Below are 24,474 nucleotides of genomic sequence, written 5' to 3'. Positions count from 1 at the left end.
GTGACCTGGATTCAAATCCTGCCATGGAATTTGAATTCAATAAAAGTTGGAATTGAGTCTAATGATGACCATAAATCCATTGTTAATTGGCAGAAAAGCCCATTTGGCTTACTAACAAATCTTTCGCGAAAGAAACTGCCATCCTTATCTGGTGTGTGGCCTACATTTGACCCTAAATCTAACCCAGACTGTTTATTGATCTCTGAGCAATTAAAGATGGGCAAAAAAAAATGATGGCCAAGCCAGCAACACCCATCTCCTGTGAAGGAATAAAACAAAACTTGAAATACCATAGCATACAGGGCCAAGTGCTCAAAAATGCAATTAGAAGAGGTAAATTCTTGATGACTGGCATGAGCACGATGGGCTGAACATCATTCTGAGTGCTGTAAAACCTCTGTGATTGTAAAACCTTTAAGTCGTCAATCACTGACTGTCTGAGGGCCCTCGCGTGCAACCTCCCCAATTACTTATCTTCCCCACAGGCTAGAAAAATAGCTGGTTTCCTGACTAGGTATCCAGGGTAACCTGCCTCCAATAGATTTCCCCCAATTTGGTATGGATGTGGGGCAAGGAGGTAGACCCTGAAAGTTAGGCCCTGCCCTTATTTCCGAACCCCTCTCTCCACATCCTCCCTCTCAAGAGAAGCAGAAGAAAACTACCTTACCTTCTCTCTGCTGGATCCAAAGACTAATACGCCTCAATTAGTCATCCTTTATGATCCAGCAGCACCAACTTCTGATTCAGCAGTCTCTGTGAGTCAGAATACCTCTATTGAGGTCTGCTATAGGCTTTAGATACCTACCAGGCAGCTGTAAGACTGATTGGCAGGGTCTAGTTTTAATGAGGCCGGAAGGTGAGTCAACAGTAAACATGTCTGCCCAATGCTGTCCCAAGAAGAGGAAATCCTGGCTGAAGAGTTCATAGGAAGCTGCAGTAATATTGGCTTACAGGGTGTTATAAGATATCACTGATCATAGAACATAGAACATAGAAAAATACAGCGCAGTACAGGCCCTTCGGCCCTCGATGTTGCACTGACCGAAGCCTACCTAACCTACACTAGCCCAATAACCTCCATATGCTTGTCCAATGCCCGCTTGAATGACCATAAAGAGGGAGAGTCCACCACTGCTACTGGCAGGGCATTCCATGAACTCACAACCCGCTGAGTAAAAAATCTACCCCTAACATCTGTCCTATACCTACCACCCCTTAATTTAAAGCTGTGTCCCCCTGTGTAATCCTGACAGAGATGCTAGTCCACAAGAATCTGAGAGAGAGAGAGAGAGAGGAACAGAGATAGAGGCAGCTATTTGTTCACCTTAAGGAGAGAAAATGCTGTCTTTAGCATTCACTACATGGAAGGCAGGTGGGAGCTCCATGCTGAGATTGAGGAAACCAAGTCCTTGAGGATTGAAATGAGGTTGGAAGAATTGCTTAACTTCGACTGAAAGGAGGAATTTCCAGGAGAATCCTTACTGTGAAAGTCAATCCTTGGAGTCAGAAGTTTCTCAGCTGGGAAAGGAAAATGGAAGTAGGTGATCAGGAGTGAAAATTGTTTTGGACAGGTTCCATGGAATTTACATGTCATCCAAAAGGATAGTGTAAGGTATAACCATGACAGGGGAATTTTTGGTCTTTTTAAAAGTTTGGTCACTTCTTAAAAGTTTTTTGTGGTCTAATATTGCAGATGTCAACAAAGCTGCTTAGTTTTGAATGGATTTTGTTTTTAGTTTGTTGTAGTATAAGTCTTGAAACTTGAAATCTTGTTGTATGAGTCTTCCATTCAGATAGTTGAAATTTAAATATCATTTTAGAGTTTCTAGTCCACTGTAACAAATATTTTATCAGAATTTCCGTGTAATGTTGAAAACGAAAGATGGAATTGTGATAAAACTGCTTCAGAACAGATTCTAGTGATCCCAGGTAGCTGCAGCAGAATTTGAATAGTTTGTTTAGTCATTGATAACCTGATGTCACAAATACACCCACCTTCATCTTTTTAAATGATATGAAGCACTTAATACATTTTTTCATATCGTGAATTCTATTGAAATTAAAGTCATGATTTTTTTCTGCTACTATTGCCATTTAACATCAAAGAAATTGAAAAGATATCGTGACATTCTGTACTTTTCTGAAAATCTCAATCTCTTAGAGGCTAACAGACAATTATATTGTATGATTAAACTTTGTAAAAACATGATTCAAGGTGAAGGTATATTCACTGGTGTGTACCAGTGAATAGAAATGTGTTGTTAACCATATATGTATAAACGCCTGGGATGGACAACATCTGTATTTGCTGGATTAGATGAGTTGATCTAAATGTTATTTTCTTCTAACAGAACAAAGATTTCTCTTCTTCTGAGTAGTACATTTTTCTAGAAATGAGATGCACTTCTCAATGTTTGAACATTTGCATGAAATAGTTGGTTTGAAATGAAACAAAATAATCTTTATTTCCTCATGCCTTTTGTTTCAAGCAGTCATTGTGTAACAACACGTATATTGATGGTCGTACATGTCACTCAGCCTTTGGTGATTCAGCTGCATCAGTAAGCAGTACTTCAAGGTCAGGGAAAAGCCATAACAGCTACATTGCATTCGTCCTCAGGTAATATGACAGTGTTTTTGTGCATAAGACGTTCTAGTGGCAGAATAAGTTAAGAAAGTGGTTAATAAGGCATGCACTATCCCAGACTTTATTAACAGATACATGGATAAGAGCAAGGAAGTTATATTGACCTTATATAAACCACTCGTTCAGCTTCAGAATCCAGATCTGGGCACTGTGTTTTTGGCAGACATGAAGGAACTAAAGAGCATGCAGAAATGATTCAAGAGAATCATTGGAGAGATGAGGGACGGAGAAGTTGAAGGTTTTTTCCTTGGAGGGGAAAAAGGCGCAAGTGTTATAATAACATGCTGATCTTGTAAGGAAGAGTGGCTAGATCCTTGCCTATATTTCACATTCAAATTGGTAACCCTAAGTGCTTGTATTAACATAAATGGCTGCCTGTTCATGACAAATTACTATTTTATTTTTTCAGGGAAGAAGCTGCTTTGAATAATAGTACCTCAAGTCAAGCCCATGTTGCTCTCACTGACCATGCCACTTCCTTATTCCATGAGATTAAGACAAACCCAGATGGTAAGAAGACATATTGGTGCTAATGTGCAGGCTTCACACACACCTTTCAGAAGACGTGCAAGCCCGCATTTAGTACCTGTTTCTCAGCCAAATGTAATTAAAGTGGAATGAAAGCATTAATCCATTTAAAACCCAATTTAAATAACAAGGCCATTCTTTATGAATCTGTTATTTAATCTTTGAATTGCTGTAAAGTAGGTCCTTTTTATCATTAAAAATGAAAGCATTTAACAAAATAATCTAATAATGTGGGAGGAAGGAATAGATTATAGTTCATTCAAGTTACATGAACTGTTAAACTCTCAAGAATTATCCTATGTTACCTCTGTGCTAATTGTGCTGAAAATTCTGATTAATTTGCTTTGCAAATCTTATTTGAGAGTATATCAGAGATTTGCATCTTTCCTGCCTCTGGATGATGAATAAAGGAAAGAAATGCTTATGTGCTCTTCAATAATAAGGAAATGACTTTGATGGATTCCCTGGCTTACATTTAACTATTAGTACAGTGAAAGGGATGTACCAGCAAATTTCCATATCCTGAATAATAGCTGATGAGAGGATTTAGTGCATATGTAATCCAGGTGGAATTCGTCCATTTGGAATTGTCTTCATGAAAATAGCTAAAACAATGCAAGTGTTTGATCATATGGAAGAAATATTTTTATGATGTTTTGAAATAAGAAAACAATTTTCTGTTGCTTTCCTGCTACTTAACGGTGGTAGAACATATTTCTGTTTGAAAGGTTTATATTGTTGCACTTAAGACTACTATCGAATAAATATATTCAACTAAATTCTCCCATAAACTTTGTGGTAATTAATGGAGAGATGCCCATTTAGTGTGCAAGTATTTTAGTTAACCATTTGTTCTGTAGCTGGTTAGTTATTACTTGTGAGGTGACATTTTGTGATGTATAGCTGATATATCAGAAATCAGTGAGGTGATGCATGGGAATTGGTGGAGTATAACAAAATATTCTTCAGTCATTATATCAGTGAATAGAATTTCAGAACAGTACATATTTTACAGATAATTTCTACTCTCAAGTTGCCAAAAATCAATAGCAGGGATTGATTCAGCCACAGAGATTTTTATTCATAACATGTAAGAGATTGCTGGGATTCAGTAGCACAGTCCTCCCATTTGTCATGAGCTTGAATTTTCACTGGGAGAGAGAGTCTCTGGCTTAGCCAACATGATGCCAGAAACTGATTACAAATGTCTTGTCCCAAATCTGGCATCTGCCTTCATCATTGGGCATACCTATAGTAAACAATGGTATATACAGCTGCCATAAAAAAAATCCCATTTTTATTAGTGGGATGTGGGCTGTACACCTTTCAGGAGAAGATCCAACTAAACTTATTGGAATTCTTGAGAGATTTAAAGCACTTATTCGGATAGATCCAGTGACACCACTGGGAGAGGTTAAGTGTCTTTTGGGATTTATAAAAACAGACATTATGTGTGCAAACAGTGGATAAAGTCATGGGAAATGTCAGGACCTTTAAATCTATAGGTTTTAAAATGTGAACAGTCTGCTGTTTAAAAGTCAGTGCTTGCTATTTCACTCTATTGACATTAGCCTGATTGCTAACATTATAAGATTTGTCTGGCATGACTGATTTCACAACTTGGGGCATAGATTGTTGTGAGTTTGCACAATGGAGACATAGGGCTAAAAAGAGCCATGAACATACATGGGAGGCCTAAGTTGACATGGAAAGGTGTGATGGGTCATAGAGGGGTGATCATGACATGGAAAAGTTTGAGAATGAGGACATAGGGAGTGTGAGATGGAGATGAGGGATATGGGTTAGAAATTTTTTTTTCTTTTATTTGCTGAACAACTGAAAATATAGTGTTTATTGTTTCTTTACAGAACACGATTCAGACTCTGACAGTGATCTGTCACTGGAAGATGACCAAAGTGGATCTTATGCCTCCACACATTCTTCAGATAGTGAAGATGATGATTATCAAGGAGACCCAGGTTGGGAAAAAATTATATCCCCAAATAATGAAAAACATCATCATCACAGTACTCCAAAAGGTAACTATAAAGCTGCTCAGACCTCCTCAATCAATTCATGAGGGTACATGGCACCAGCACTAAACCCAGTATCTGATAAGCTCTCATGACTCTGAGTGAAGTCTTCTCTGCATTTTCTTCTTTTATTTATAACTAGATGTAGTTAACTTCACAGCAATTAAGTTATTAAAATATGTACCTCATCCAACTACAACCTTACATCATGCACCCTACTCCTTTTCCCACTTACGTAATCCACCCCATTATTTTATTCCAATGTTAGAGCATTCTGAGAAAGCTCTCCAATTTCAGATACACTCTGTATTTCCATAGAGGCCAGGATAGGATATTCCAATCAAAAATGTGGAGCTTGATCTTAGCAGAAAAAAGTAGAAGCCAGTAACATTCCATTGTAGATTGTTGCTCCATGGAAGATTTATACTGTAGTCTTATCTCAAAGCTTGTGCAGTTTCTTCTCTGAAAGTGGTTAGACGCATTAATTAAACATTTCTTGTTATATTTTTAGTAACATATGCTTTAAATTTATTGATGAGAGTTTTGTACCATTTGAAAGGTGATGTGGCAGTGTTAATTATTTGTGGGTCTTTGCAGGAAGAGATTGTGGTCTCAGTTACGGTACTTGTAACAACAGTGCACCTGTTTATTAATGGACTACTTCTGTTGAAATAAGCTGATCAATGTTACTTGGGTTTACACTGCTGCTATCAATCTTGATTTCATGTTTATTTATTAAAAAACAGAAATACCCATTAAGGTGCAAAGCTTAACTATTCCAATGTTGTAGTAAAATTATTAAAACTCAAATTTAGAAGCAAGTCAATCAAATTTATTAAATCAAATGTATTAAATCGAAAGCTTTTGGGAGGGGCAGCGTGATTCTGACCCTAACAGCGGGCCTTGACCATGCCGTCTCTACTCGAATAACAGGTAGAGCGGTTTTTATAGTCTGGATGACGTGTACAACAAAAGCTCGCAAAAGATGGTTTCTTGTGTTCTGCGCATGCGCGCACAGTTTACTGGTGCCAGGAATGGCATACCATGACGTTGTATTGTGCACATGTGCACACAAAGATCACAGATTCCGGGAGCAGCATACCATGATATTGTGTTCTGCACATGCGCATACAGAGATCACTGGTTCTGGGAATGGCATACCACGACGTTGTATTCTGTAAGTATTTCTTCTTTAGTTAGTTTCTGTCTTCAGTACCCCACCTTGTGGTAAGAGACATGCAGGAGCATGACAAACAGACCACCTATACCCAGTAATCATCAGTGGGGCCAGAAAGGCAGTAACTCCCAGGCGATGCCAAGTGGAAGCCAGCACCGGCACAATTCTCGCTGTCAAAACTTTACAACATGAGTTAAGGATAGCCATAACAATGCAGCAAGCAATGACAATAACAAAGAACATGATGAAGGCATGCAAAAGGTACGAGCCCCAAGATCCACCTTGTAGCCATCCTGGGGGATTATAATCACAAAACTGTTTCCCTTCCTGCTGGATCGATCAGCCTCCAAGCGGACGTGATCCGCTAGGTTAGTTATATTGTCCGAGGAGTCTGGAGTGTATATGCAGCACTCAGGGCCGATAACAGCACAGGTGCCACTAGCAAATAGTCAAGGGCCAAACGGTTTTGCAACGCAACAGTACGGGTGGAAATGACCTCAGGCGACACCTCAGAGATGGCCATGCTAACAGCTACAAAGCCATTGGCAGTCTCATTAGCCAGCCTTTTCAAGGTTGAGGCCATATTGATCAGTTCCCTAGCAGCCTTAGCAATCCCATAGGCGGGGGAAGGCGACCATAAATAATTGCTCGGTCTCAGTGATGGACTGTTTGGATTGAAGTAGGTATAGGTTGGGATGAAGGCGGAGGGAACTGTAGAGTCATAGAGATGTACAGCATGGAAACAGACCCTTCAGCCCAACCCGTCCATGCCGACAAGTTATCCCAACCCAATCTAGACCCACCTGCCAGCACGCGGCCCATATCCCTCCAAACCCTTCCTATTCATATACCCATCCAAATGCCTATTAAATGTTGCAATTGTACCAGCCTCCACCACTTCCTCTGGCAGCTCATTCCATACATGTACCACCCTCTGTGTGAAACAGCGCCCCTTAGGTCTCTTTTATATCTTTCCCCTCTCACCCTAAACCTATGCCCATTAGTTCTGGACTCCCCCAACCCATAGAAAAGACTTTGTCTATTTACCCTTTCCATGCCCCTCATTATTTTGTAGACCTCTATAAGGTCACCCCTCAGCCTCCAACGCTCCAGGGAAAACAGCCCCAGCCTATTCAGCCTCTCCCTATTGCTCAATCCTCCAACCCTCGCAACATCCTTGTAAATCTTTTCTGAACCATTTCAAGTTTCACAAATCTTTCCGATAGGAAGGAGACCAGAATTGCACGCAATATTCCAACAGTGGCCTAACCAACATCCTGTACAGCCACAACATGACCTCCCAACCCCTGTACTCAATACTCTGACCAGTAAAGGAAAGCATACCAAATGAAGCCTTCACTATCCTATCTACTTGCGACTCCATTTTCAAGCAGTGATGAACCTGCACTCCAAGGTCTCTTTGTTCAGCAACACTCCCTAGGACCTTACCATTAAGTGTATAAGTGCTGTTAAGATTTGCTTTCCCAAAATGCAGCACCTCACATTTATCTGAATTAAATTCCATCTGCCACTTCTCAGCCCATTAGCCCATCTGGTCAAGATCCTGTTGAAATCTGAGGTAACCCTCTTCGCTGTCCACTACACCTCCAATTTTGGTGTCATCTGCAAACTTACTAACTGTACCTCTTATGCTCGCAACCAAATCATTTATGTAAATGACAAAAAGTAGAGGACCCAGCACCAATCCTTGTGGCACTCCACTGGTCACAGGCCTCCAGTCTAAAAAACAACCCTCCACCACCACCCTCTGTCTACTACCTTTGAGCCAGTTCTGTATCCAAATGGCTAGTTCTCCCTGTATTCCGTGAGATCTAACTTTGCTAATCAGTCTCCCATGGGGAACCTTGTCGAAGTCCATACAGATCACATGTACCACTCTGCCCTCATCAATCCTCTTTGTTACTTCAAAAAACTCAGTCAAGTTTGTGAGATATGATTTCCCACACACAAAGCCATGCTGACTATCCCGAATCAGTCCTTGCCTTTCCAAGTACATGTACATCCTGTCCCTCAGGATTCCCTCCAACAACTTACCTACCACTGACGTCAGGCTCACTGGTCTATAGTTCCCTGGCTTGTCCTTACCACACTTCTTAAACAGTGGCACCACATTAGCCAACCTCCAGTCTTCTGGCATCTCACCTGTGATTATCGATGATACAAATATCTCAGCAAGAGGCCCAGCAGTCACTTCCCCAGCTTCCCACAGAGTTCTAGGGTACACCAGATCAGGTCCTGATGATTTATCCACCTTTATACATTTCAAGACATCCAGCACTTCCTCCTATGCTATGTGGACTTTTTTCAAGATGTCACCATCTATTTCCCTACATTCTATATCTTCCATATCCTTTTCCACAGTAAACACTGATGCAAAATACTCGTTCTGTAATGGCAAACAAAAGGGACCATATAGGCAAGATAGCAAGATTGGGACCAATCTGGATGACTTGTACAACAAATACCCGTGAAAGACAATGGCTGGTTGTGTTCTGCGTTTGCACACATAGAGATCACTGTTTCAGGGAACAGCATAGCACGACATTGTAATCTGCGCATGCACACACAGAGATAGCTGGTTCTGGGAGTGAGGTACTACAACATTGTGTTCTGTAAGTATTTCTTCTTTGGTTAGTTTCTGTCTTCACCACCATGGCAGCAATTTAATGAGTTTAACCAGTTGGAAATGTCCATTTGGAAATATTCAAAAATGAAAACCTTTCTCCAACTATCATATTTAAAGAGTGTATTTAAGTTGATGTCCAAATCTGCATAAAACAGAAAGCAATCTTTTTCATTTGCTTGCCTTTAAAACAAATTTCAATTGATTTTCCAGTGGACAACATTTCTGCTCATGTGAAACCTTATTGGCCAGGAGAATTTATGACAACAGCAAGTGAAAGTGAAGGTCATGGCGGGTCAGAGAATTTGAAAGTCGAAACTGTGGCAAACATTGAGCTTCACCGAGAAAAGCTTAACTATTTGGATGAGAAGCCAAAGGAAAATGGAGACAGCTTGTACAAAGAAAATGCATTATCATTGCCTAACCCTACCGCACAACCTCAGAAAGGTAAAGAAACGAAAGAACTACTGATGCTCAATAGCAGAAACAAAAACAGAAATTGCTGGAAAATCTCACCAACTGTGGAGAGAAATCAGAGTTAGTGTTTCAGCTCCAGTGATCCTTCTTCAGAACTGATGGTAGCTATGACAAAGTTATTTTTTAATCAGAGGTTGGGGGGTGGGGGGAGGGGAGGAATAAATAATAGATGGAGATAAAGCCCAAAGAGAGAGAGAAGCTGGACAAAGAAAAGAGTGAGTAACGGTCAGCACAGGAGAATGAATGGCTGCTAATGGGGACGATTAGTTGCTAGCGATGGGTTGTGTGTCATAGCAGACCATGTGATAACAGGGCCTAGTTTGTGCAGCTCAACGTAAGGACGTGGATGAAGCTGCCTTCAGCCTTAAAATTGTTGAACTTGATATTGAGTCCAGAAAGAACTTGTTCCTTGGCCAACATCTCTGTCTCAGGCTTGATGCAGTGCTCCACAAAGCTCAGCACAAGCTGGAAGAACAGCACCTCATTTCTGCTTGGGAACTATACAGCCTTTTGAACACGAGGCCTTGTGCAACTCATGCCCTTACATAGATTTCAATACCTCAACTCATGAGCAAGGTATTGTTGGAAAATCTCAGCAGGTCTGGCATCATCTGTAAGGAGAGAAAAGAGCTGACGTTTAGAGTCTAACTGACCCATAGAACATAGAAAAATACAGCGCAGTACAGGCCCTATGGCCCTCGATGTTGCGCCGATCCAAGCTCACCTAACCTACACGAGCCCACTATCCTCCATATGCCAATCCAATGCCCGTTTAAATGCCCATAAAGAGGGAGAGTCCACCACTGCTACTGGCAGGGCATTCCATGAACTCACGACCCGCTGAGTAAAGAATCTACCCCTAACATCTGTCCTATACCTACCACCCCATAATTTAAAGCTATGCCCCCTCGTAATAGCTGACTCCATACGTGGCAAAAGGTTCTCATGGTCAACCCTATCTAAACCCCTAATCATCTTGTACACCTCTGTCAAGTCACCCCTAAACCTTCTTTTCTCCAATGAAAACAGCCCCAAGTGCCTCAGCCTTTCCTCATACAATCTGCCAACCAGACCAGGCAACATCCTGGTAAACCTCCTCTGCACCCATTCCAGTGCCTCCACATCCTCCCTATAGGATGGCGACCAAAACTGCACACAATACTCCAGATGCGGCCGCACCAGAGTCTTATACAACAGCAACATGACCTCAGGACTCCGGAACTCCATTCCTCTACCAATAAAAGCCAGTACGCCATATACCTTCTTCACCGCACTATTTACCTGGGTGGCAACTTTCAGAGAACTGTGTACATGGACACCAAGATCCCTCTGCTCATCCACACTGCCAAGTATCTGACCATTAGCCCAGTACCCCATCTTTTTGTTACTCATACCAAAGTGAATCACTCACACTTACCCACATTGAACTCCATTTGCCACCTTTCTGCCCAGCTCTGCAGCTTATCTATATCCCGCTGTAACCTGACACATCCTTCCTCACTGTCAACAACTCCACCGACTTTCGTATCATCTGCAAACTTGCTCACCCAACCTTCTAACCCCTCCTCCAGGTCATTTATAAAAATGACAAACAGCAATGGTCCCAAAACAGATCCTTGCGGAACACTGCTAGTAACTGCACTCCAAGATGAACCTTTACCATCAACTACTACCCTCTGTCTTCTTCCAGCCAGCCAATTCCTAATCCAAACCTCCAACTCACCCTCAATGCCATACCTCCGTATTTTTTGCAGTAGCCTACCATGGGGAACCTTATCAAACGCCTTACTAAAATCCATATACACCACATCTACCGCTTTACCCTCGTCCACCTCCTTAGTCACCTTCTCAAAGAATTCAATAAGGTTTGTGAGGCACAATCTGCCCTTCACAAAACCATGCTGACTATCCTTGATCACATTATTCCTATCCAGATGTTCATAAATCCTATCCCTTACAATTCTCTCTAAGACTTTGCCCACAGCAGAAGTGAGGCTCACCGGTCTATAGTTACTAGGGTTATCCCTACTCCAGTTATTGAACAAGGGAACCACATTTGCTATCCTCCAGTCTTCTGGCACTATTCCTGTAGACCACGAGGACATAAAAATCAAGGCCAATGGCTCTGCAATCTCCTCCCTTGCTTCCCAGAGAATCCTAGGATAAATGCCATCAGGCCCAGGGGACTTAGCTATTTTCACCCTTTCCAGAATTTTCAACACCTCTTTCCTACATACCTCAAAGCCGTCCATTCTAATTAATTGTGACTCAGTATTCACATCGGCAACAATGTCTTGTTCCTGAGTGAATACTGACAAAAAGTATTCATTCAGTGTCTCCCCAATCTCTTCAGCCTCTACACGCAATTTCCCACTACTATCCTTGACTGGACCTGTTCCTACCCTAGTCATTCTTTTATTCCTGACATACCTATAGAAAGCCTTTGGGTTTTCCCTAATCCTACCAACTAAGGACTTTTCATGTCCCCTCCTTGCTGTTCTTAGCTCTCTCTTCAGATCCTTCCTGGCTACCTTATAACTCTCAATCGCCCCAATTGAACCTTCACGCTTCATCTTTACATAGGCCACCCTCTTCCCTTTAACAAGGGATTCCAATTCCTTATTAAACCACAGCTCCCTCACACGACCCTTTCCTCCCTGCCTGACTGGTACATACTTATCAAGGACACTTGATAGTTGCTCCTTGAACAAGCTCCACATATCAATTGCGCCCTTACCTTGAAGCCTACTTTTCCAAGCCACGCATCCTAAGTCATGCCTCACCACATCATAATTTCCCTGCCCCCAGCTATAACTCTTGCCCTGCAGTGCACACTTATCCCTCTCCATCACTAGAGTAAAAGTCACCAAATTGTGGTCACTGTCCCCAAAGTGCTCACCTACCTCCAATTCTAACACCTGGCCTGGTTCGTTACCCAGAACCAAATCCAGTATGGCCTCACCTCTTGTTGGCCTGTCTACATATTGTGTCAGGAAACCCTCCTGCACACATTGGACAAACACCGACCCATCTAACATACTCGAGCTATAGCTTTCCCAGTCAATATCAGGAAAGTTAAAGTCCCCCATAACAACCACCCTATTACTTTCACTCTTCTCCTGAATCATCCTCACAATCCTCTCTTCTACGTCTCTCAGACTATTAGGAGGCCTGTAGAAAACTCCTAACAGGGTGACCTCACCTTTCCTATTTCTAACCTCAGCCCAAACTACCTCAGATGGCGAGTCTTCATCCATCGTCCTTTCCACCGCTTTAATACTATCTTTGACAAGCAATGCCACATCTCCCCCTCTTTTACCCCAACCTCTGACCCTACTAAAACATTTAAACCGTGGAACCTGCAACAGCCAATCCTGTCCCTGTTCTACCCATGTCTCCGTAATAGCCACAACATTGAAATCCCAGGTACCAACCTGCTGCAAGTTCACCTACCTTATTTCGTATGCTTCTTGCATTGAAGTATACACACTTCAAGCCACCTTCCTGTTTACAGGCACCCTCCTTTGAGATTAATGCCATGTTCCTAACCTCCCTACACTCCAGGTCCTGCACCCTAAAGCTACTGTCTAGGTTCCCATGCCCCTGCAGAGTTTGTTTAAACCCCCCCCCCCCCCCCAAAGAGCACTAGCAAACCTCTCCCCAAGGATACTGGTGCCCCTCAGGTTCAGGTGTAGACCATCCTGTTTATAGAAGTCCCACCTTCCCCAGAAAGAACCCCAGTTATCCAGATACCAGAATCCCTCCCTCCTGCACCATCCCTGTGGCCATGCATTTAACTGTTCTGTCTCCCTATTCCTCGACTGTCTATCACATGGCATGGGTAACAAACCAGAGACAACAACTCTGTTTGTTCTAACTCTGAGCTTCCAACCTAGCTCCCTGAAAGCCTGCCTAACATCCTCAGCCCTCCTCCTACCTATGTCGTTGGTGCCAATGTGGACCATGACTTTGGGCTGCTCCCCTTCCCCCTTAAGGACCCGGAAAATACGATCAGAGACGTCACGTACCCTTGCACCTGGGAGGAAACATACCAAACGTGAGTCTCTCTCGCCCCCACAAAACCGCCTATCTGTGCCCCGAACTATCGAGTCCCCAATAACTATTGCTCTGCTCTTCTCCACCCTTCCCTTCTGAGCAACGGGGACAGGCTCCGTGCCAGAGGCGTGAACCCCATTGCTTACCCCTGGTAAGTCATCCCCCCCCACAAGTATCCAAAACGGTATACTTGTTCTTGAGGGGAATGGCCGCAGGGGGTCCCTGCACTGGCTGCTTCCTCCCAGTCCCCCTCACTGTCACCCATCTGTCTGCAATCTTTGGAGTTACTACTTCCCTAAAGCTCCGATCTATGACCCCCTCTGCCTCCCGAATGATCCTAAGTTCATCCAACTCCAGCTCCAGTTCCCTAACACGGTCTTGGAGGAGCTGGAGATGGGTGCACTTCCTGCAAGTGTAATCAGTAGGGACGACCATGGCACCCCTCACCTCAAACATGTTGCAAGAGGAACATTGCACTGCCTTCACTACCATCCCTCTAAAAGTAACCTTTTTAAAAAAAACTAGGTCTAAAGAATAGAACAAGCAAAATGCAGCACTTACCTACTTACTACAATGGGTCTTATTATTAGGTTAGAGGAAGAGGGCGGGTGGGAGACACTACCTCTGTAGTGCCTCGGGTTCCTCTCCTGCGCGCTTTTATAGGGGAAAAAAACCTACCCAGGTAAGCTTGCGCTACACCAGCTTCCGGGTCCCGGCTGCCCCTCTGGTCGTCGTCACTTCCCCCTGCTGCTCCCACTCTTTCTGTGAAGAGACAAAAAAACACCGTTGCCCGCTACCGGTAAGTAATTTTAAAACAAACTGTCTTACCTTAGCTGTAGCCTTCCAGGTTCGTTTAAACTCAGCTGCTGCTCGCACTCACCCTTTGAGAGAAGAGCAGTACTTCTTCAGGGTCGGCATTCCTGGAAGAGAGGTGGCAGTGGGTTAAACACTGGATAAAAGCAAATTACTGCGGATGCTGGAATCTGAAACCAAAAGAGAAAATGCTGGAAAATCTCAGCAGGTCTGGCAGCACCTGTGAGGAGAGAAAAGAGCTGATGTTTCGAGTCTAACTGACCCTGACAGTAGCAAGTTTATGGTTGGAAAGTTCATTATGTTAGACTCGAAACATCAGCTCTTTTCTCTCCTTACAGATGCTGCCAGACCTGCTGAGATTTTCCAACATTTTCTCTTTTGGTTTCAGATTCCAGCATCCGCAGTAATTTGCTTTTATTTTCGGAAGGTATTGTTCTTATGTGACTTGTGGAGGAGCAGTGTAATTTGGACCTTCAATTCCAAATTTCTGTATTTAACTGGATATGTCTACTCCAAGTGCTGACTCAATTACTCCATAATAATGACATGCACTGTTAGCCTCATCGTTACTCTCAACACAAAATCTGAGCCATTCATTTATGAGACAGTCCCTTTTGCTCTTGGTCTTATCTTTCCCATTTAATAACCAGCTGTTAAAAAGTAAACTGCCTCATCTGAATGCTTATCTAATTTCTCTACACTCCTCCACCAATCCAGTGAAGTTGCTCTTCAAGAAGGGAAAAGTGGAAAGTAACAGTTTGCCCTGTGAAAAATCCAGCTGCATTTGTCATTTTAAAGGCTAATGCAGCACATTTGAAATAACACCCCCATACTATGTAATGTTACTGCATATACATTCTAAATTTAATCTTCTGATTTTTGAAAGTCCTTCAATTTCCAACACAGAGACTGAAAATGTAACAAAATAAACATAATATTTATTTTCCCTCAAAACAATTTTCTGTTAATCTTTAAGAATATTTATATTGTTGTTTGTGTTTGATTTGTTCCTGTTACATTGTCATTGTCTTTTTCAGTACAATGGGCAAACTAGATCCAAACTGGCAGTTAATTCTGACAACAAACTTACATTTTAGCTATGATGTTTCACAATGCTTGTATCTGTTTTGGCTATAATGAGGGATAATCTGATAATCCCCTACCATTTTGTTTCATCATAAATGTGTCATATTTTAGTTAATTTTGTCATACTACGTTTATACTCGTAAATGAAAAGTAACTTTAATGTAAATTATTTTGTTAACTGTATTCATCTACTTTTTGCAATTTATAGGAATTTTGAAAAATAAAGCATTACCATTATTCTCAGAGAAAAACAGCATCAATCGAATTCATAATGAACTTTCCAACCATAAACCTGCAACTGTCTGCTCACAAGCATCTTCAGTGGGGTCCAGTGAAGGAAGTCGATCAGGAGGTGTAACAAAACTGAGACAAACAACAGGAGAAATGAATGGAGTGATGCCCATACCTATGAGCATTAAAACAGGCACAGTGGATGAAGATTCATCAGGGTCTGAGTAAGTATCCCTTCCCTTTGTCACTTAGTGTTACATAACAAAAATACAGCACATTGACAAAACTGCTGAAGTAAAGAAAAAAACATTATATTTTGCCAAAGCTCAATGCAATGTGAAGGAGCTGAATTGTATGGTTTATACTAGTGCTGGCATCCAGTTGTTTCCATGCAAATGTGTCATTAATATTTCTGGCAAAAGGAACACAATGGTATGAAAAAATTAAGAACCAAAGATAATGACGTCAGCAATATACATTGAAAATTCACACTGACTCGAGAAATTATTGTTTTGGAAAACATATATTTAAAATAATATCAAAGTCAAGAATTTATGTCCAGTACATTAAGTATATATCAACATTATTCAATGGTGTAGTTTCAGGAACAAGTTTTGGAAATTGTCTTCTTTGTGTTTCTCACCAGATTGATCTTCTAGAATTCACTATTTTTCATCACCTTTCTGTATGTTATTGATAATAATATATGGTAATGGTACAGGTCAACTGTGTTAAGGTTGCAAAGAGATAACTACCTTACTTTAGTAGTTAAGGTTCTTCAGTGACACCTTACACTTGATGCCCTCTAATATGAAATGATGATATAGGTGTCATAATATTTGGCACGTTATGATGTTCTATTACAGTTACTTTATATGCACATGCAGCACGACAGAGAAGCTCAGATTACTGAGGACAGAAAAGTAACCTACAGGGTACTTTTTCAACTTTAAACCAGGATGTTAAACTGTTTTCCTTGGCGAAGAAATTAAATTAGCAGCAATTTGATAATTAAAACAATTTGATAGAGCTTATCAAAATATTGAGGTGTTTGGATAGAGTAAATAGGGAGAAACTGTTTGGGTTGGTCAAGAACCAAAACTGGTTTACGATGATTGAAAAGGTAATGATGACATGAGCAAAAAAATCCTTTTCACACAACTCATGGTAGGAATCTGAAATACAGGGCAGCACAATAACTAGCGCTGCTGCCTCACAGCACCAGTTCTACCTTCGGGTAACTGGCTGTGTGGAGTTTGCACATTCTCCCTGTCTCTGTGTGCGTTTCCTCCAGTTTCATGCCATGTTCCAAAGATGTGTGATTAGGTGGATTGGCCATTCTAAATTGTCCATAGTGTCTAGGGATGTGTAGACTAGGTAGATTAGTCGTGGGAAATGTAGGGTTACAAGGTGAGTCTGGGTGGGATGCTCTCTGGATTGGGAGGCGGGGGGGGGCATTGTTCGTGTGGACTCGATGAGCTGAATAGCCTGCTTCCTCAGTGCAGGGATTCTATGCTTCTGTACTGTCCCTGAGAGTGTGATGGAGGCATGTTTTATTGGATAATTAACTTAAATAAAAGAACTTGCAGGGATATGAGGGAAGGCTGGGGGAGTGGGACTTGATGAGTTGCTCTTCCAGAGAGTTGGCATGAACACAAAAGGCCAAATGGTATGTTTCTGTGCTGTAACCTTCTATGATACTATAAATATTTTGGGAATTACTTGATTTATCTTTTAAAGAGCAGGACAAATTTTGTGAAAGAAATTGTTTAGTGATCAGCATAGATTTTTCTCAGAGCTTTCTGTACCTTTTGGTCAATATCTTTTAAAAGTGTTATTTTCAGCCTGGGATCTGGCAAAAAATTCTTAAAATATGTTCAGTGATATAAATTCAAATTAATATCTATGCCTCAGTGTATTTGACTTCTAAACTAATTTTTATCTCTTTTCTCTCCTCATCAAACTTACAGATTTCTATTTTTTAATTTCCTCCATTGAAACATTTGGTTAATTTCAAACAATATCTCACTGTCAGCCATATACCACCAATTATGAAATGCACAGTTGATTTCCATTACACTATTTTCAGCATACAATCATGATCATGCATTTTTTTTTCTTTTGTTCTTTTCACACCCAGTAGCAGTGATGAGACCTCGATATGACTTGTCAGCATAGGATGAAGAGGATTGCTAAAAAGCTGCGGCGATGTCACTTTGCTTACTTCCTGTAGCGCTGGTGACTTGTGCCTTGTCCCAAAGCGCAATGCTCGCACATAAGCAGACTGTCTAATATGGAAAGGAAAGGAACTGCTGTCATCAGGAGAGGGTGTCTGGAAGAAGTGATCACTTATTGTCAGTGCCAAATCTTGCTGAAATGCTGTTCTGAACAAAGTGGGTGCCTGGAAACTACATTACACAATGATCAAAATGCACCCAGACATACTTCAGAACAGTGAGGACAGCGCATGGAGCAACCAAAATTCAAAGAAACCAATTAAAGTTTCAGAATTTTGAGTTCTCAAACAATGTGCAGAAAAATGAAAGACTTAAAGCTTCAGGGAATTTATTGTAACTACTGTTTATATGATATCTGTTCATGATTATAGCCCCGTATTGAAAACTCCCCTAGACAACCTCAATCAAAGGCATTTTTTGACTTCAACTGTCCAAATTATAGGATGTAAGAGACACGCATTACAGGAATAATATAAATTGCCTTACAATAAGGTCACATAACTTGTAATTATGGCTATCTTAAATTTAAACCTACAGTTTTTTTAACATGTTACAATGAAGAGAATGTTTTGCTGCACTGAAAACTTGGTATTTTTGTTTTCTCAATCACATATTCAATACAATTGTAATGGATTGAGTATTTTCTATAAAAACCATTGGTACTATTTGGGAATTGTATAAAGTAAAAATGGCATACATGGCCTGTTTTATTTGGTAATGATGAATCATTATTTATAATCCAATTACCAGTTTTGATTTTGAGTTTGTCTTTGGGAAACTACATTGTCAAAGGTTGCACATATGGCAGTCCCCTTTGAATAGCTCTCATAGAGAGTTGTATGCTATGACTGGGCAAATACAAGCCGTTTAAATGTAACTACGTTCACCACATGTGAAAACAAATGCCTTTAGCCACATGGCCTTCATGCTCCAGCTGTAGTGGAGTTGTTCTCAGACCAATGCCTACTTTGAACTTTTTTTTACAAGACAGTTGTTTGTAGATATTTTGATATAATTTTTAAGTTGTCTTGAGAGAAAATGTGTGTTGTACATGCTTTTCTGTTTTAAGTTGGTTAACATAGTTCTAAGGGAAAGGTGAGTAGGAACTGCAGGATGTTTTATTTAAAAAAATGCTGCTCATTTTTTTCTGTTAATATGGTGTCTGTTAATATTGTATAGATTCAATGTTTGACTGAAAGTAAAGACTTCCACTATTTTATCTGAAAAAATTTTTTTCCATTGTTGTCACCACAAAAGACCAGAATACTGAATGCTTTCTAACAGTGAATTGTACAGTGAGTTCCTTAATGTACATACTGGCAGTTTTTAAATAAATGTAGTTGAAACAGATATAGTAACCTGAAATTGACAATGGTATAGCAGATTATTTTGTCCGAAATGTTTTATTTCATGATTTAGGAATGTGCAAATATTCTAGTACACTTTCTAAGTTGAAAATACTTTCCCTCTTTAGTATTTTTTTTCAATGTGTACTTTATTATTATTTTAGAACAGAAACCAATAGATGCATAGTTAACAGTATTCATCACATTACAGCAGTTTCTCTATGTACATAAATAGGAACTGGATATGAGAACACCTGCCTTTTAATTTAGTAGAATCATGAATCTAATCAAGACTGAAATTAGCATCAAGGCAACGTTCTCAGAAACATTACGACTGGGAGACACTTTGCATTCCATCACCTCAGTCCCCCAAAAAAGTCCTTAATAGAAAGATACAGGATCAGAAAAGCCCAAATTTATTGTTTTCAAAATTATGCTGTACAATAGGGATGTCTGAATGCTTAAAATTCTTTGTAAAATTTAGTTGTCTTCGATTCTAAGCAGGGCTTAAAATATTTTTTATAAGCAGATTAATAACTAAGATATTGATCAAACATGTTAAGCAGTTGAATATTATTGTTATAGCATAATTTCAAGTCTTGTTCAAGTAACGTCTTCAACGTGGTTCTATGTAAAATGGTGTGAAAAGCCAGAGCACACAACTCAGTGAGCCAAGTACTGCAACATGGGATGAGAGTAGATAGGTGCTTGATGATCATCCTGGACAAAAAAACATCGAAGGGCCTCTTTTTGCACTGTAAGACACTATGATTTCCCTTACTGGAAACTATAAAACAAACTGCACCCAAAACCAAGAAGCACAAGACCAAGATGCATTAATAAAATATTTGAAATAATGTTGCAAAGCATTACTACATTGAAACTCAATCCATATAACAACCAATGTACTTTAACTTAAAAAAAAAGATTGTGCACAATTTGCCCAGATTTGTAATTTGATGAATGTGACCAAGGGTTACATCAATGACATGACAACTTGGAGAATACAGATTGGGGAAGTGGAAAAGAAAGCAAGTCATTGGAGTTTCTACATTGCTGCAGAATTCCTAAATGATTCTAGGATACTGTAAAAGGAAAATTCAGTAACTATTGATTATCCTTTTGACTGCAAAAGAACTAAATGAGTGGAAGGTAGTTTTTCAATTATACACAACTTGTGAAGACATCTGATAAGAAAACTGACTTTTCTCTATTTTATCTGACTTTAACTTTACAATAAATCCTGATACCATAGTTAACATTCAGTTCTTAACAGTTTGGCTTCAGGATAAAAATTGTTTGAAATGATTATATTTTCCCAGATTTGTTGAGGAGCATCTCCTTTGCTTCAAAAAGTAAGATATATTTTGAAATACTTATCTCTTGACACTTTAAGTTACTGCTATGTTTTGAAATCCTGACTCAAATATTGTCACGAGTGCTTTTTATTACCAGATTTTTAAAGTTTTCTTACCCAATATACAATTAAGTATTGCATCAGTTACACAGAGTTGTACATTCTAACCTAGAATACGACTGAATTAACCAAAATTACATAGATGAAACTAGCAGATTTCACATTTAAGACAAAACAAAATATTGTTTTTTTAAAATTGTATTAAGATGGGTATATTCCAAGACTTCAAAAAGAAAGCAAAGATGTTTGGCAGTTATAGAAGTACTTCAATTAATTTTCAAATACTGATAAGGGTGTTTGAAGCAAATTATTTCAAGTATTTATAAATGATTTACTATATTTGTAGATGTTTTGCTCAATATTTACTCTAATGTTAGTCATTGTTTAGTATTTACTTTGGTGGTAATCCCATGAATCCAGGTTTTGCCATGAATTTGATGAACAGAGGTAAGTCTGACTAATACTCAAAGTTCAATATTCACTTCATCTATTATAAATTGTTGTGACAGAAGATGGAATAAACTAATTTCCTATAGTTCATGGATGCATCGAACAGATGTTTTTGTTATGGAAAAATGCTTTTTTAAGGCAAAAATATGAGCTTAGGTATTGATGTATTTATTGTTGTGTTTGCAAATCAATAAACAAAAATTTACCAATTTCTTTTATCAAAAACAAACTTGTTTAAAATGTGAAATTCCTGAAAGATATAGGCTTCACTGCAAATATATTACTCAGTCAGAATATATGTAAATATGGGGCATTTTATGGAGGTAAAAACACCTGGAATTTTTTAGTGGAATTTTACAACTTAATATTTCATTGTACATTTTAACTTTACAACAATAATTAATATATGATGGCAAAGTCCAGACATTTTTCCCTTCTAGAAAACCATCACAAATCAGAGTGGAATTCTTTCTTTGAGAGCTATTTGCAGGTTAATTCCAAATATTTAAAAAAAGTAAACAAATTTTGATGTCAAAATAAAGGTGAGCTAGTATTTTATTCACCATTATCTATTGCAAATAGCGCAACAACTTTAGACAAGGGAGATTCAGTTTCAAAAACAAACGTTGAAAGATTCCGGGCTGAGATAAATGCCTCCAACATTGACTTTGCAAAGATTGGCATCTCGCTTTCTGGCTCAACATTAAAAGATGTAATGTTACTACTGCACTGTGTGTATGATCATGTTTGCCACAGAACATAGTCTTCTTCACTAGTTTAAATATCTGTTTAAACATGTTGAAAACAATATAGAACTTTTAAGTTTATATTTTGTATGTTAAGTTGAAAGGTGTGGTGCTGGTAAAGCACGGCAGGTCAGGCAGTATCCAAGGGGAAGGAGGGTCAACATTTTGGGCATAAGCCTTTCATCAGGAATGATAAAGGGCTTATGCTTGAAACATGGACCTTCCTGCTCTTCGGATGCTGCCTGACCTGCTGAGCTTTTCTAGTGCCACACTTTTCAGTTCTGACTCTCCAGCATCTGCAGTCCTCACTTGCTCCATTTTGTATGTTACGCTGGGATTGGTCATTTTTAGAGTTTATTTGAAAGACTAGAGCTATTGTCATATCTACTGTAGTAAAGATATGCCAGTGATTCAGTTTTGTTTTTGGTAACGATCCTTCACAATCTATTAACACACTTCCTTTCCATCTGTTTATGATATCTGAGCAGTATGACTACCTGATGAACAACTACACACTCTTCACTTGAGGAAGTCTGTAAGGAGTCATATACCACAGAAAGAGAGTGTTCAATCCAACTAGTGCATGTTGACCATAACGTCAAATTAAACTAGTCCCACTTGCCTGCACTTGGCCCATATTCCTCTAAACATTTTGTATCCATGTATTTGTCTAAATGTCTTTTAAATGTAGTAACTGCACCCGCATCCACTGCTTCCTCTGGAAGTTCATTTCACACATGAACCACTGTGTGTAAAATAATTGCTCCTCATGTCTTTCTAAAATGTGTTTTTAAAGTCTCCACTTCCTTATCAAAATCCCATTCTTGATGTCATACCACTCTGGAATTCCCTCAGCTTCAGGAGGAGCTAATTGTAATTTTCTTAACTCCAGATGTTTGCTCAGTCTCATTTGGATTATTAACATCTTTAAAGAAGGTTTTGACTTCCCTCGCATCTTGTTGTGCTTTCACTTTTGATACCTGGTTATGGATTTTGCTTAGCCAATGCTCTACTCACTTCATGAAGGAAAACATACTTGCAACTTGTTCTTGTAACTTTTCCATCTCTTTAACCTCACTTGGACTTTGTGATTATGGGCCAAGTTACAAGTTTCACTCCTACCAAATGGTATCTCAAGAAGGAAATTTCTGAATAATCCCTACTATTCCTGTTCCTAACATTAAGTCATATCCTGTAAGCACTGTGTTTAAAGGAGTCTATATATTCTGTATTAATTCACTCCAGGATCTGACACATCTAGGACCAACATAATTTGGAATTATAACACTGTTATGAATGTCTCTTCCTCCCACATAACCACTCCAGCACATAAAATTAACTATTACAACTTGGACTATTTTTAGTTTTTGTTTTATGGAAATTGTAAAAATGATATAATCCTTTATTTCTCGCTCTCGTTTCCTTCTCTGCATGCTTTACTATTGAACAAATCCATTAAATTAAACTTCCTTCTCAGTATTTGAATTGATAATTTCCACAGTTCTCTCAAAATAATTGATTAAGGAGATATAGGTGATTGCCCTGTTCTCGTACTACTTGTTGCCATTTTACCCTTGATTAAACGTTATTCCATTGGGATTCAAGAACCCAGCAAGTCTGAGTCTGTAGTGCTCTGCCCTAGACTCAGGCTAAGTGGGGCACCCATCTTTATCTATTTTAGATAGCTTTTGCCCAGCATAGTTAGTCATTTTACATCAAACTTGGACAGTTTGGTGTTGTTTCTAAAATGATGAAGGACAAAAATTCCCGCCGTTCGCGATAGGCAGGGACCCTTCCCCCACCCCCTCCCGCAGCAGCAGAGACGTCCACGGCCGCCTCAGGGGACTTAACTGCAGAGGTGAGCCTGCTTTCCGGGAGCACCAAACGTCAAGAGAAGATCGACACCTTTATTGAAGAGTCCAGGACCAGGTGGGAGTCGTTCTCAGTCATGCTGCAGAAACATGACCGAGAACGGCGTGTCGGAGGGGTGGAGCAACGGGCTGCGGCCTTGGAGATGGCTGCTGAGTCGTCCGTGGGTCAGGTCCGGGCTCTCGAGCAGCGAATCCAGACCCTGGAGGAGTGCATTGACGACCTCAACAATCGGGGCCGTCGAAAAAATATTCGGTTGCTGGGCCTTCCCGAGCAGGAAGAGGAAGGCCAGCTCGCAGTCTTTTTGGAGCAATGGCTCCCTCAAATATTGAAGTTGGAGATTAAAGATCAGGCCCGGTGCGGGTAGAGTGGGCCCACCGGGTTGCTATACACAGGCCCGGGTCAGACCAGCACCCCCACCCGGTTCTATTCCAGCTCCAATGTTATAGAGATAAACAAATGCTTCTGGAAGCCTCCAGAGTCCTGGGGAAGGATCCCCAGACCATGATGCACGAGGGTTCCAGGATAATGTTATTTCAGGATTTTTCTCCAACCGTGGTGCGCAAGAGGAGGGCATTCGATGAGGCAAAGAAGCGCTTAAAAGACTTAAATATTCCATACTCTATGCGTTACCCAGCAACGCTGCGTTTCAGGCACAAAGGATCCGTATATAACTTTGGATGACCGGACAAAGCTAAAGAATTCTTGGACTCTCTT

General features: G+C 40.2%; 1 protein-coding gene across 4 annotated transcripts in view; it reads left to right on the top strand.

The window, feature by feature from the left end:
* Nucleotides 1–19,279, top strand: part of celsr2 (cadherin, EGF LAG seven-pass G-type receptor 2) — a 327,026-nt gene extending 307,747 nt beyond the window's left edge. Inside the window, exons 30-35 of one of the 4 annotated variants that reach the window (XM_072563587.1) lie at nucleotides 2,490–2,620; nucleotides 3,057–3,157; nucleotides 5,044–5,214; nucleotides 9,243–9,476; nucleotides 15,670–15,916; nucleotides 17,836–19,279. In XM_072563587.1, the coding sequence (XP_072419688.1) occupies nucleotides 2,490–2,620; nucleotides 3,057–3,157; nucleotides 5,044–5,214; nucleotides 9,243–9,476; nucleotides 15,670–15,916; nucleotides 17,836–17,857 (906 nt within the window). In that variant the 3' untranslated portion in view covers nucleotides 17,858–19,279. The other 3 variants (XM_072563585.1, XM_072563586.1, XM_072563584.1) reach the window with 3 other exon arrangements.
* Nucleotides 19,280–24,474: the final 5,195 nt, after the last annotated feature.

This window comes from Chiloscyllium punctatum, chromosome 45 (genome assembly GCF_047496795.1).
Source record: "Chiloscyllium punctatum isolate Juve2018m chromosome 45, sChiPun1.3, whole genome shotgun sequence".
NCBI classification, from domain to species: Eukaryota; Metazoa; Chordata; class Chondrichthyes; order Orectolobiformes; family Hemiscylliidae; genus Chiloscyllium; species Chiloscyllium punctatum.
This window is presented reverse-complemented; position numbering and strand designations above follow the sequence as displayed.